Source organism: Accipiter gentilis, chromosome 22 (assembly GCF_929443795.1).
Source record: "Accipiter gentilis chromosome 22, bAccGen1.1, whole genome shotgun sequence".
Lineage (NCBI taxonomy): Eukaryota > Metazoa > Chordata > Aves > Accipitriformes > Accipitridae > Astur > Astur gentilis.
In genome coordinates this window covers 6,239,266-6,252,692 of record NC_064901.1, presented here as the reverse complement: position 1 = coordinate 6,252,692, position 13,427 = coordinate 6,239,266, and the positions used below count along the sequence as shown (strand labels likewise).

Genomic DNA, 13,427 nt, shown 5'->3' with positions numbered 1-13,427 from the left:
ATGAATATAGTAAGAATAGAACATTTTTTAACTAAGCAGTAATTTGTATAAAAATACTTAATTTCAGAAAGAGATCTTTCACTCATTTTTAATGCATATTCTCATATATCTCCCCAATAGCCACACAGAAAGCTTATGTTAGGTAAACACTAAAAAGATTGATAATCCACAGTGTAAAAGCCTGTCTTCTCCAGAGAATCCAATGAAGCTGTTTCTTGACAGCTTTGTTCACAAAATTAACTCTCTTCCAGTTAAGCTATTCCTAGATCCAAGAAACTTTACATTGAGAGATACCACTGATACCAAAAGGATAATCTTTCGATAAATTCTTCTGAGAGTCACCTTTTTCACACAGCATCAGCTCACTTTCTTCCAAGTATTAAAAATGATTGGTCAGTGTAAAGATACTTTTTGCTACCTTTTTAAAAAAAAAACAAACAAACAAAAAAAAAAAAACAAAAAAAAACCACACCCAATTTTCTGAACATGTGAGCTGGGACCCAACACAAGAAAAAGGTTATCCAGCACCAGCCACTAAAAACATTTTTAAGCCTACCTCCAGAGCCACTGGTGCTGGCTTTTCCTACAGCTAGGTATTGAACTGAACGGGCTGTAGGTGAAACCCATTACAAAAATGCACGTATTCCACGCACTTACTCCATGATCTCTCCTTTCAGAGTGTCTGGGCTGCTCCCAACCCAAAGACATCAGCAAAGCGATTAGCATAGGTGCTGCCTAGCACACAAACAAACTCAACATCTGAAGACATTTAAATTAATTTTATTTATACCAGGTTTTCAAAATCAGAAATATTTCAAAGAAATTCAATACTTATAGACAGGTGCTACATTGATGATCTTTCATCCACCATTAGAGCCGTGTTTTCACTCTACAATCATTAACTTGCCACCACAAACTAAGGGGAACTTACAGACGTTTATAAAAAAATAGGCAGACATGAAAATTTGGTTTATACTGGAATTGGCATAAGAGAGTAAAGCTTATTATCAAATTGTGGCAATTGCTGTATTCCATCACTCGTTCTGAGGGAATGGTACAGGAGAAAAAGACTCTTCCACTCAGGGAACCACTTTGGGTTTAACCAAACATACTCAAAATCCATTTAATGGTCTGACTAGGAGTGATTCTTACACTCAAGTCCGTATAAATTTAAGTTTGCATTTCTGAAATCGCCACAAGCATAAACCTCACCTACTCACCCTGGTCTTGGACCGATTTCCCTTTTTGGAGAATCAAACCTGCATGTCTATACCTCTTCCAGAATTTACCAAATCAAACAAAGCAACTGCTGGTTTTGAAGTTGTTTTTTTTTTAGAAGAAGAAAAATGCCATTTCTGCACAAGCTACTCTCATGAAAATTTTATTTAACATTTCTTTATCAATAAAATAACTGAAGCCAAGATACCCAAAAGTCACATCTACACGGAGATACACAGAAGATATTCAACTTGAGAGGATTTTCCTCCACTTCTCGATCACAATGAGGCCCTCACCATTTTGCATAATGACAGAAAACAACAGCTGACAAACCATTTTGGAACAGATGCCAGCTGTCTCTCATTTGTTTTATAATTCAAACAGTAACAGTTCTGTAGCACTTTATTGTTTTGTTTTGTTTTTTTTTTTTTTAAAAGCAAGCCATCTGAATTGGACCTCACATCAGTCAGTCAGTCAGTCATTTCAAGAACAAACTGAAGGCAGGCTGATCCTTCTGGATCCAAAACTTGTTTTGGTAGGAATCTTACATAAATACAGTTTGTGCTTCAATTTTATATCTACTTGGACTGAGTGAATATACACCTAAGCTAGTTTAAAAAAACCCACAAAACTAACCTTTAATATTCAACTTAGAAGCCACAGACATCTTTGCTGCAAACAGTCTGGAAAGACAAACAATAAATTTAAACACAGTACTGCTTAAAAAAGCTTACTGTCTAAAATGAAATTCAAATGGGTTTATTAAAATTTAACATTTTCAGTTTTGGCTTTTTCTCAAGAAACCATTGATACCTTGTGAAAAATCAGTTAAAAGATCATTTCATTATACTGTACTGAACTCAAGTCAAACATAAAGCACAAAGTAGATCTTTACATTAAACTGGGCTTTGCACACAACGTGAATAATCAGAAATAGACTATTTTGAGGAATAAGAAGATTTTTTTTTTTTTTTTTAATCTAGACAACATGCATACCATCGGTTACTTCTCAACCTTAAAAGGTACCTGAAAGGAGAGTTTTGCAGAACAAAACCAAGACTCATTAATACACTTAGTAAGTCAGTGGTCATCATGCCTTTTTAGTTAAATTCTAGTAAAGTTTAGTCTACATAGAACAGCTAACACAATGAGGTGTGCAAGTCATAGGGATAGCCAGAAGCCTGAAACAAAGTCTTAAAGTTCTACAGGACAAGAGAGCCTAAACACAGCACCACTAGGTTATTTAAACTATTAAAAAAAAAAAACCAACCCAAAATATTTTTAATATTATCCGCTTCCTTGTTGAAAATGGGCTATGGACTGAACATAAAGGGCCCATATTGAACAGATCCACAGTTCTACTCTACCAACTTTTTAAAATAAGGTAATGATAAAGAGCATTCCTTCTAGCAGCATGTACAGTTCAGCTGCAAGTGGCTGCCTAACAGCACTCCTTTATGCATACCAGAAGAATCATGTCCAGTTTTGCCATTTGTGGATAACGATGACAAGATACAAAAGCATGTGTTTGCCATAAATAGCTCTGGCTAACGGAGGATTGCTCACACAGAGCAGATCAAATTCTCTATAAGGAGAGCATTATTTGGCTCCCAGCCAGAACATGTCCCCGATGTAAGCCTCGGTAGTGGCAAACACTTTCCAGTTCTATTTACATAGAAGCTAACAAGTAGAACAGTTCATTTAGCCTACTTCTTGTACCAAGTCCATCCTAACTGCAACACTGAAGAAACAAAAGTAATTTACCGGCTTCATATTCTGCATATAACTGTCATTACACATCATCTTACTGAAAAAGATGGCAAGCTGTAAGATCTCGTGCAAGGTTTTACTCTGACATGTAGAACTTTAAGAACATTCAGGTACAAAACACACTGCATACTTAATTGCTTCGTATTTTTACGTTTCTGACACAAGTGTTTCATGGAACTAATGGTCTCTAGTAGTGGTAGCTTCTTTACTTTTAACAGTAAACTAGGATCAGGTCCTTTATCGAATGATCAGAACAGAGCCACAAAGTATTGTAAAGCAGTGCCTAAATCATGATTAGGAATGAAAAACTTGCATTATTTAAGATGAGATTAATGATTATCTTTACAATACTTTCCACAGAAGTTATTTGAAATATGCTTAAACATACTTAAAAACTCTATTTTCCAATGAAAACAAGGCAACGTTCTGTAATAAGCCACAAGTTTTATTGCAGCGTGGCCAGTTTTTGATCTCGAAAAACAATGTTCCATTTAAGGCTCTTTTTAATACAGAAATTGCCACCATGACTGATGTTTTACAAAACTTTAGTGTTTCAAGACTCACATGGTAAACAAGATAACTTCTACTCCTGTTCAGTAGTGTACATTCAATGGAAAACAAAAGGCATCGTAACAGCTACTTCATTTATAAAGATATGCATGTAACAGGAATGAAACTGAGGTACTACAATAATTTGATGACACAGTTACAGCAACTTAATTGGCATTCCTTTGGGGGGGGGGGGGGCGGGTCAAACATATTACAAAAAAGTGCTTTAAATGCATAGTGTTGTGTGCTGCCATGTCACAAAAATAGGCTTGTCAAGGCAGGTGAGGTGTATGAATGCACAAGAGCCTCATGGAACTGCAATCAAGTGCAACTGTAAGTAATACTGTATAGAGTCTACCATCCGACCAGTGGACAATACTTTCAAGGCATTCAATGAGCTTACCCTTTGCTGTCTGCTAGACTATTCACATTAACTATCACATTCATTGTACACGTTGCAAGGAATGCCTGCAACGTCAGTTTTGGCTAAGAGTATGACGTGAAAGCATTCCTTGGATCCTACATAAAACTACCAGGATTAAACAGTCTAATGGCAATCACTGGTAGACTGCTTAACAATGACATCTCCTTCAGGGCCATTAGGGAAGGGACTTTTTTTTTTTGAGGAGGGAAGGGGACAGGGAGACTAATACTATTCCAATTGAACGAGCTGCAGAAATGGAAGCTCCTTAGATCCAGATGGCACTTGTCTGTCTTTTTATAAGGGTTTTCCTTCAAGTGAAACTACCACGTTGCCTCCCAATTTCTCTCCAAGTGTTGAACGGTCCTTAATATCATCCAAACCATTTACTTGCCACTCATGTTTAATACCTGAAAGACAGACGGACAACAACGTACTTGTGAGAACCTCGACCTCGAAATGGCATTATAATTAATGAGCAAAACATTGTTAGGTCCGTACCTGTAAATTTCTTTTTAATGGCATCTTTAGAGCTTGCGTAGATCATCTTGCTTTTTAAAGGTGCACTTTCAGGAGCCCTTTAGAGGAAAGAAGAAAACCACAACAAAACAGTTATTCAGCCACCCAGCGTTAACTCCAGAACATTCAATTTTAACAGCAAGCTTTGCTTTTACGCACCAGAATATAAATACCAGGTCTTCTTTCTTAGATTCCTTTGTCTCATATGTGGCATCATACAAAGCGTATCGGCAATCGTTCAAAGGTAGCAACTTCACAAAGGCTGTATAGGGGTCCTCCACGGTATCTCCAATGTCACCAACCAGTATCTGCTTTGACTCCTCTACAATTATTTGTTTTTTGTCATCACTTAAGCAGAAAAGAACGGCTTTCTTTCTTTTTTTAATTTCTTCTGGGGTTGAAGATTTCCTTACTTTCATGTCATTGAAAACCTTTATGACTTCATCATTCACTGTTACTCCAGAAGCCTGTAAAATGAGATCAAAGGAATAATTTAAACAGCAAAAATTAACACTCACTAGAAAAGATGATAGCCCGCAGCGGTAGATAAAGAAGTCTGCCTGCCCCTGTAAGAATAAAAATACTATACTCAACCTGAACACATTATCTTCTGTGGAGCAGAAGATATAAAGGAGGTGTAAATTCTGTACTCTCTTGTTGCAGATCTCGGCATCTTCCGCTGTGATTCTGGACAGCAGTTTTATACAACTAGGCACACAACCGTACTACTCAAGCAGTCTTCCATTACCTTACCATGCATTTGGCCTATTTGGGAGGAGGAGGAGGAGAGCCAGGGGACGACACACTGGACATCGGAGACGAGTTTGTAGGTTTGGGTTGGGATGGAGGGTGCGTGGCTTTTTTGGTGGGTTTTGGTTTTTGTGGGGTTTTTTTTAGCGGAACAAACGCTACAGCAGCAGCTCACATCCAGCACCGTCATGACTCTCATTTTGCTGGGTGATGTAAGGCTCTACAAGCAGCAGAAATGTTTTCTGCATTGTGTCAGCTTCAACACCGCGCTTTAAAAACTCCCGAATGCCTACTCCGTGCTGCTGCACAAGTACCGCTCGGCTGCTCTTCCTTCACACAAAAAACACCAGTTACGATGTGCACGGCTCCCCACCGTAAGGCTCGCAAAGCCCTTACCAAACCCGAGCCTAAACCCAGCACGAAAACGGAACACCGACAGGGCAAACGGCGTGCTCGCGGCGAAGAGAAAATAATTTCGCAAGCCCCTCTGCGAGCCGAGCCGGCGAGCCAAACGCATCCGCAGCGCCCTTGCTCTCGGCCCAGCAATTCCGTCCGAAGCGGCGGGCGCCGCCAGCGCAGGCTCTCCGGGGGAGGCAGGTGCGCGGCTCGCCGGCAGCCGCCGGCTTTGTCCCCGGCCGGGGGAGCCCGCCGGCCCCCCGCTCCCCGCTTTCTTCGCGGGGACGGCGCTCGCCCCGGGGGACCGGCCGTCCCGCCGCCCTCCAGCCCCGCTCTCGCCCACCCCTCGCTCCGCCCCGACGGGCGCCCGCGGTCGCCCCGCTCCCCCGCCGGCCGGGGACACCCCCTCGGCCGCGGGCCCGGCGCCGGGCCCCGGGCGGGCCGCGGCGGCCCCTCTCCCCGCGCCCGCCGGCGCCCCTCGCCAGCCGCGCACCGACCGGCGCTCGCACGGCCGGGCGATGCCGCAGGGAGCGCTGCGCCGCCCGGCCGGCCCCGACCGCCGGCCCCGCCGCGGCCCGCCCCGCCGCCCGCTCCTGCCCCGCGGCCGCTCCCACCGCCCCTTCCCCCCGCACCCGGCTAAAATTAGACTAAAATGGCCGCCGGAGGCCGCCGCGCCGGGCCGCGCCGCGCCGGGCCTGCTCAACCCGGCCCCGCGCCCCACCGGGCCGCGCTGCCGCCGCTGCCCGCCGCGGGCCACTCCCGCCGCCCTCCCCCCGCTCGGCCGCGCCGCGCCGCCCTTACCATGGCGCCGGGTCCCGGGGCGGCGGCGGCGGCGGCGGCGGCTGCCTGCGGCGCGGGGCTGCTGCACGCAGGAGAGCGGAGCGGAGCGGAGCGCTGCGCTGGGGGCGAGGCGGGCGGGGACTCGGGCCGGGCGGGGGATGAGCCGCGGCGGCCGGGGAGGGCCGGTCACATGGGCCGCGCCGCCACCACGTGCCGCCGGGCCGCGCCGCGCCGCGCCGGGCCGCCCCCCCCCCCCCCCTCCCCCGCGGGGCAGGGCCGCGCCGGGCCGGGCCGGGCCTGCGGGCGGCGGGGCCCGGCCGCCCCCTCTCCCCCGCGGCGGGGCCCGGCCGGTCGCCCGGCGCGGGGAGGCGCCGCCGCTGCCCCGCGGGTGCGGCTGGAAGCGCCCGGGCGGCCGCGGCTCGGTCCCGCAGCCCCCGGCGTCCCCCCGCTAGGCCGGCCCCCGGCCTACCCCGGCGGGTCGCCGGCCGTCGAGGGGGCGATGCGGCCTCTCGGCCCGGCGCGGAGCAGAAGCGACCGGTCGGGGCGCGATGGCGGCAGGGCTCCTTCTGGAGCCAGGCGGGGCTGCCCCGGGCGCGGCGGCTCCCGGCCCTGCCCCGCACCTCCTGCCCGGCGCCGCTGCCTTTGCCAGGGTGCTTTGCACGGCTCCAAAGCCACGGCCGTGGCGTCGGCCGCCTCTCGACGCGTTCAGGGCCGAGCGCCGTCTGTCCGCCTGCCCCGACGGGGCGGCACGGGGGACGTTGTGCGGCTGCCGTGTGCCACGGGTCCTTGTCCACCCGCGGAACGGGAGCCGGGCTGCTGCCGCGGCTGCCTTGCCTCTGTGGGGAAAGGCCCGGGGGGGGGGGGGGGGGCCTGGCGCGGAGACAGCACCTGTGGTTTTGAAGGAGCTGCTCAGGCGGTGGGGCGGAACGCCGCACGCAAGGCGGAAGGAGCAGCGGTAAAACGTAGGAAGGTGAATTCCACGAACACGAGGAAGGGTAACCCTCCCGAGGGTGTTCCGCTTGTCCGGACTGAGCTGGACAGGCATTCAGGCACAGCACGCCAAACACGGAGCGTTCTGCCTCTGGCCCATCCAAGTGGACAAGAGGGTTGTCGGTACTGCACGGCTTTCTGCTCCCCGAACCGGTGTGCCTGAAAACCAAGAGATCCTTGAGAAGATGCAGGATCTCAAAACAGCTGTACGAGGGAGTACGCAGCTGCATCATGGCCGGTCGGCCGCCTCTCCCCAAACACCTGAATTGCTAATAGTACCTTGGTGGAAACCAGCAAACTAGTGTTTGTCGGCATGCGTGTATATACATACGTGCATACATACATATATACACGTTTCACACGGCACGGCATGAGGGATGTGGGGTTTTTTCCCCTTTCTCCATTACTATATGCTCTTGGCCACCTTGACCGGACGAGCCACTATGTTTCCAATCTCCTATTTGAGTTACATCCCACCCTCTCTGTATGCAGAATTCAAGACTGAATGGCACGCACCAATATTCAAAATTTGGCCCATCACCCTTGAAATCGCTAACCTGGAGCTATATTGCCCTTCAGCTCCTTACAGCCACCTGTTCAGGACTCCCCGCCGCCACTGAGCTGAAAACATCAAGAGTATTAGACTCGGTGTTTTTCCAGCTGATGGCTACTTGTTCGCTCTTACTGCTTGTTCAGTGCCAGCAGTGTGGGAGCCAGGAAGGAGTACCCTTATTGCGTATTTGCATTTAAAGAGTCGGCCATTACCCAGTCCAGTTTTCAAATACAGTATGTGCTGCTTTTTGACCAAACAAGTTAGGATAGGTGAAAATCGTTGTGAGAATTAATAGCACAAATCCTAAACCGGAGAACTCTGAAGACACAGTTTTATGCTTGACTTAAACCAGCGTAAGTCCCCGGGAGTGTCTTGACAGCCCCATTTCTGGGCATCTGCTGCTGTTGCACAGCTTCGTGGACTGGGGTGGACGTTAAGCGGTTTCAGATCCTCTTTGTCAGGATGGTTTAATGTCTCCCAAAACAGCCTTCCTGACGCTGCAGCATGTCATGGCACGCTGTGCCTGCTCAGTGTCCCAAACGGAGGTCTGCGTCCTTGCAGCCATGCGCAACGTCGGGAGGCCGCCGTGGCAAATAGCAGCGTGGGGGTTCCTTTGTCTTTGCAAGCAGATGCAGCCGTGCGCGTGTGCGGTACGTCCTCCAGTGCCAGTGACCACGGTCGCTGCCACGGGCTCAGCGGGCTTCTTCAACACTTGTGCAATACTATGAAACCGCTGCGTGTCAGTGCCCTAATCCTGTGCCCTTGCAGTGCATCCTCAGCCACCCACACGGGGCCTCCGCACTGCATATCCCAGGCTTGTAAAACGAAAGGTTGAGAAAGAGTTACCAGCTCCAGAGTTGCACGGCTGGGTAGATGCTCCAGGGATGACAACTCCAAGACTGTGCATGACTCACCCTCCGTCTTTACTACCATGGAAACTGAATAATGAATCAGAAGTGCTGTTGTTCTCTTCACCTCCCAAGGTGCATACCTGAGGCACACAGGGCTACCGCATCACATCCCTGACTGGCACCTGGCAGTTGTCAGAGTACAGAAGAAGCAAGGGCTGAAGAAGGAGTATTTCCTGACTTTATAGAAATCTCTGAGAAAGAAATGCGTTTACCAGAAACAGAGAGCATTTCTCAGGGGTGAAAAACAGGTCATAGGTAAAGAGAAAGGGGCTTCTCATTTTCAAGAAAATGAACGATGGACTCCCGGTGGCTGCAGCTATCAGGGAAGGAACTTGTGATAGAGCCCAGTGGTGACCTTGGAGGCCACAGAAATGGCCAATATCCAGCCAAGAGCAATAATGACCAAGCAAATCTTATTGCTGGAGCACGCTCAGACAAAGCTGGTTCCCCACCGTGGCATCTTGCTGCGCTCTGGGGGCATTGAGTTTCACTACCCATGTGCCACAAGACCTGCATCCCACCAAGCACCACCAAAATAGCCCTATGATTCAGAGAGTCCAGCAGCAGCAGCACTAAAAGCTTTGTGAACGATACCCTATGCGGAGCACATGCATCTGAGGAAGCCCTCCAAGCCTCCCCTCACCCTTTGTGGATGGAAGCAATGACTCACCGTGAAGCAGAAGGCACTGTTTGTTCGGATTCAACTCCTGGATGCTCATTAGGGCAAAGTGGTTATAATGAACTACGTTGCCTTATTGCATTGCAGCTCTCTGAAATCATAGTCCTTTCCTTCTGTATGCTGTACCTCCTCTGTGCTTCTCTGTCGACGTCGCTAAACTCAACGTTATCATTTCAGCCTCATTTCCCATGGAAGCAAGGCCTCTGCTTGGCCTCCTCGGGCATCTCCTCTGTCACTTGGGCTAGTCCTTGTCCCAGTGACTTTTCAACTTGTTAGCTTATTTGAGTTAAATCTGGCAGAAGGATAGAGGTCGCAAAAGTAATTAAGATCCTTAATTAAGTAATTAAGTTTCATAAAATAATTCATTTGAGATAGAAGAAAGTGGGGCTGTATGCCTACCAGTTCAGCTCAGGAACTTGTTGGTTTCCGCTAGGAGACATCAGATCTGTTATGGTGTAGCCAGATTACATGCAGGAGGAGGACTACAAAGGGAAAGCAGAGGAACTTGTGTAGGTGTACGTTGAAAGTCTTAATATCGCTCAGTTAGAAAAAATCGGTCTTTCAAGAGAGAGAAATCCATAGCGAACTGCATTTGGTGAGATCTGTTGCTCAGGGCACTTCCTTTCCCCCTTTGCTCTCTTGCGTACCTCTGGAAAACATCCAGTTTCGCTCCGACAGTTCTGTATTTTCAGTGGGAGTGCAAAGAACGCCGGATAAAATCTTAACTTCTTGTGATGTAAGCGAGCATTAGAGAAAAACCCAGTGAAAGGCAAACACCGAGTTTTCATGTCTTTCCTTACACCGCAGATACTTTTCTTCTAAAAAACTATACGGTAAATATATTGGACTGTAAGCGGTGGACCCTAGCGCGATTTTGCCGCAAGTTAGCAAGACTTGCGGTGCCTCCCAGGGGCGCTGATCCTGGGAGCGTGCAGCGAGGGGCAGGACGCGTGTGCTGGCGTGGAGCAGGGGTCCGCAGCAAGCCCTGCTGTGGGACCAGGAGGCAGATTCCCCCCTAAGGGAAGCCGCGGCTCCACCCTCCCTGGCAGGGCCACTTCTGCCGGCTCCAGCAGCCTCTCCCGCCGCTCTGGTCCCAAAATCCCTCTGGGGCTCCACGCTCGCAGTCAACTTCTCAACGGCTTGGGCAGGGCTGAGGAGGAGCGGGGTGCTGGCCGCCGTTCCCGAAGGAGTCCGGCCATGCCTGCTGGCCTCTGCCCGCCGCGGAGATGGGAGCGAGCCGTGCCCGTTGCGTCACCCTCGCCGGGCGCCCCGGCCTCCCGTGCCAGGACATTCCTCCGGCTGAGTCACGGTCCGTCCGGGCTGCCGCCCCGCTCCCGCCGTGCTCGGCGGCCCCAGCGTGGCCCCCACGGTGCTGCCTGCCCGCCAGCTGCCGCCCCCGGCGGGGGGTGGTTGGGGGGGGGGGTGGCGGAGGGCTGCCCAGCCGCCCCACCGCCTTCCCCAGCCACCACCCGGGGCTGCAGGGGTCCTGCCCGCCGACCCTCTCGCTGCAGCAAGGAGACGCAGCTGCAAGAGGTGGGCGAAGATTCCCTCGAGGTGCGATGCCGGCCTGCGCGCTGTGTGGCTGAAGAAAAGCCCCCCCCCCCCCCCTTTTTTTTCCTCCCTTGGACGGCTCTTCGGCCGTCCGCGTTCCCCGGCCGAGGTCACCCTACGGCCCCGCGCCAGGCGAGCAGGCAGGGCAGGCGGGAGGAAGCGGCGGCGTAAGCCGGTGCCGGCCGGTCGGCGCGGATGCTCGAGGAGCAGCAGCCACGTGGCCTTTGGGGGCAGGGTGGAATTCCCCCCTCTCCCGCCGCGACTCTCGCGCCACGCCGGTAAGTCACACGTGCCGGTGAATCATAACGCCGGGCAGCCGCCGGCCTGTCATTGGTCAACGGACAGTGAAAGAGAGATTCAATTAACGTGTTATGTCTTGCAATGACGTCGCTTTAGGGATGGTGTTTAAACGTAACAAAAAAGGAAATAAAAATTCCTCCCGTGAGAGAAGTGTGGAAACCAAGGGCAGAAAAATGGGCGCACGCAACAAAAAGCTCCCCTGAGGTCTAAAATACAGGGAAACTTTGCTCAGCCTTATTAATAAAAACAGAAGATAAAAATTACTTTTAAGTAATTAGCGCATATTCGACATTCTCAAAGGTTTGCACGTTTATAGCACTAGAAAAAGTAACTACTATTTACCCTGCTAGCCTTCATAAATTCCTGTAAGCCCTGCAAAATGCATTTTCCCCATGAGCAGTTTCTTCCCAAGTCTCTCTTCTTGCTGCCTCTTGTTCACAGCTGAGATAAACTTACAGCATAACCTCAGGTAAGGAAGGATTTACAAGATCAGTCACTGACTACTACCAATCATTCAGTTTATTCACTTTTATTTTTCAGACAACCTTCACTTCCATGGTAAAGACGGTTTTGGTTTTTGGTTTTTTTTTACTTCTACCTGTAGCATTTTTATTCCAAGCTCTCAAGGCTTTTTATTAAAACTGTTAATGAAGTATCACAGTCTGATGAGTATTATTCATCGTGTTCGATGGGTTGCCCGGGGTCACCCGGGAAGGCTGTGGTGAGCCCAGGCACAGAGCATGGAGGCTTGGATCCCCGTCCCTGCTTTAAACCCTAGACCATCCTTCCTCCTAAGGAAGGAAATGTAGGTCAGGCAGAACAATTATTTTCTTGAAACCTCTGTTTCAAGCAAACGGCAAAGTCAGACTTTCCTTCTCAATAAGCATCCTCTGACAACACTGAGTTTGAGGAGTTTGATGTTGGCTGTTATCTCCAACTACCAGTGTGTCCGAGACACACACATATCTGTACATACAGGGAAGCAGAACTCCAGCTATATAGCAGACATGGATGCAATACGGTAAATCCTATCTAAAGAGAGGAAATGTAAAAAGGAGCACGATTTTCTGGGAGCACGGTAGTTGCTGTGCATCACAGAATAATGCTTACTACAGTGAAACGGCAAGAAGGGAGCCAAAGTGACCTTTAGAAAGCCAGGTGTATATAGCTGACCTATATGCTGGGTAAGTAAGTGGACTAGGGGAAGAACTGCCAAAGTACTTTGGAAGAACAGGCTGTAACATTAAACAAGGTATAGATTTTATTATTTAATTTTTCTGATAAAAGTCCAGAAATGTTCTTCAAGCAGCCAAAAAGCAATGGCGTAATTTGCTAGATAGATCAGTCACCTGGTAAAACCTCTTCTGGATAACCCATTCCCTTTGTGCTCTTGTTCTGTCTATGTAACTTTTTCCTATGAAATGAGCTAATGGCAGAGTCCCCTAGAAGTGAAGATCTCTCGCGCTAAAAGCATGCCAACTGTGAAACCAGTATGTAGAAAAAGCAAAAAGTTCTCTGGTACTGCCAGCTCGTTTTCAGCTGAAGTACGCTGCTTTTAGTTTGAAATACGTTATTCTTGCTGTCCGTGCTGCACAGAGGAGGGTAGTGCCTGGGAAGTCACGCCTGCGTCCTATTTAAGCACCATTCCCCCAGCCCACGGCATCCACTCACAGCTGCAGATGAACCCAGCAGCCTCACACTCCTTCCCGGCACTGTTCCAGGACACGCATACGAGTAACGTAGAGGAGGTGCCTTTAATAGTTTTGCTGGTTTCAGTCAGGAATTTCTAGCAGAGCTATAAAACTGGGATGCCTAAGGTTAGCGGGGATGTTAATGAAAGCGATGGTCCCAGGAGGTGCTTCTTCAATAGCAATTTCACCCCTTGCTAACCTCTTCAAGTTTATGGCAAAAATTCCCTGCCTTTGCCACCAGAAGAAAGTTGCCTGTTATTACAGTGGGTGTTCAGCACTGTCGTACACCTCGCTCAAGCCATGCGTCTCTTACTGCTGCAACGTCCTTTTGCTATGCACACGCCTCAAC

At 49.5% G+C, this 13,427-nt stretch overlaps 1 protein-coding gene across 2 annotated transcripts; it reads right to left on the bottom strand.

Moving 5' to 3' along the window:
• Positions 1 to 764: 764 nt before the first annotated feature.
• CFL2 (cofilin 2) lies at positions 765 to 6,576 on the bottom strand. 2 transcript variants are annotated; one of them, XM_049825786.1, is made up of 4 exons: positions 6,425 to 6,576; positions 4,637 to 4,944; positions 4,460 to 4,536; positions 765 to 4,368 (listed from the first exon to the last, which is right to left on the bottom strand). In XM_049825786.1, the coding sequence occupies exons 1-4, from the start codon at positions 6,425 to 6,427 to the stop codon at positions 4,256 to 4,258; spliced, it is 501 nt and encodes a 166-aa protein (XP_049681743.1). In that variant the 5' UTR covers positions 6,428 to 6,576; the 3' UTR covers positions 765 to 4,255. The 2 variants fall into 2 exon arrangements, with proteins under 2 accessions (XP_049681743.1, XP_049681744.1); XM_049825787.1 differs by lacking the exon at positions 6,425 to 6,576 and adding an exon at positions 5,072 to 5,972.
• Between the last annotated feature and the right edge of the window lie 6,851 nt (positions 6,577 to 13,427).

What these genes read in the sequence shown, in the direction of transcription:
- CFL2 (XM_049825786.1), bottom strand. An exon ending in GACCTGGTATTTATATTCTG is followed by an intron (nt 4,537 to 4,636) that starts GTGCGTAAAAGC and finishes TTTCCTCTAAAG; the next exon opens with GGCTCCTGAAAGTGCACCTT. An exon ending in CATTAAAAAGAAATTTACAG is followed by an intron (nt 4,369 to 4,459) that starts GTACGGACCTAA and finishes TCTGTCTTTCAG; the next exon opens with GTATTAAACATGAGTGGCAA.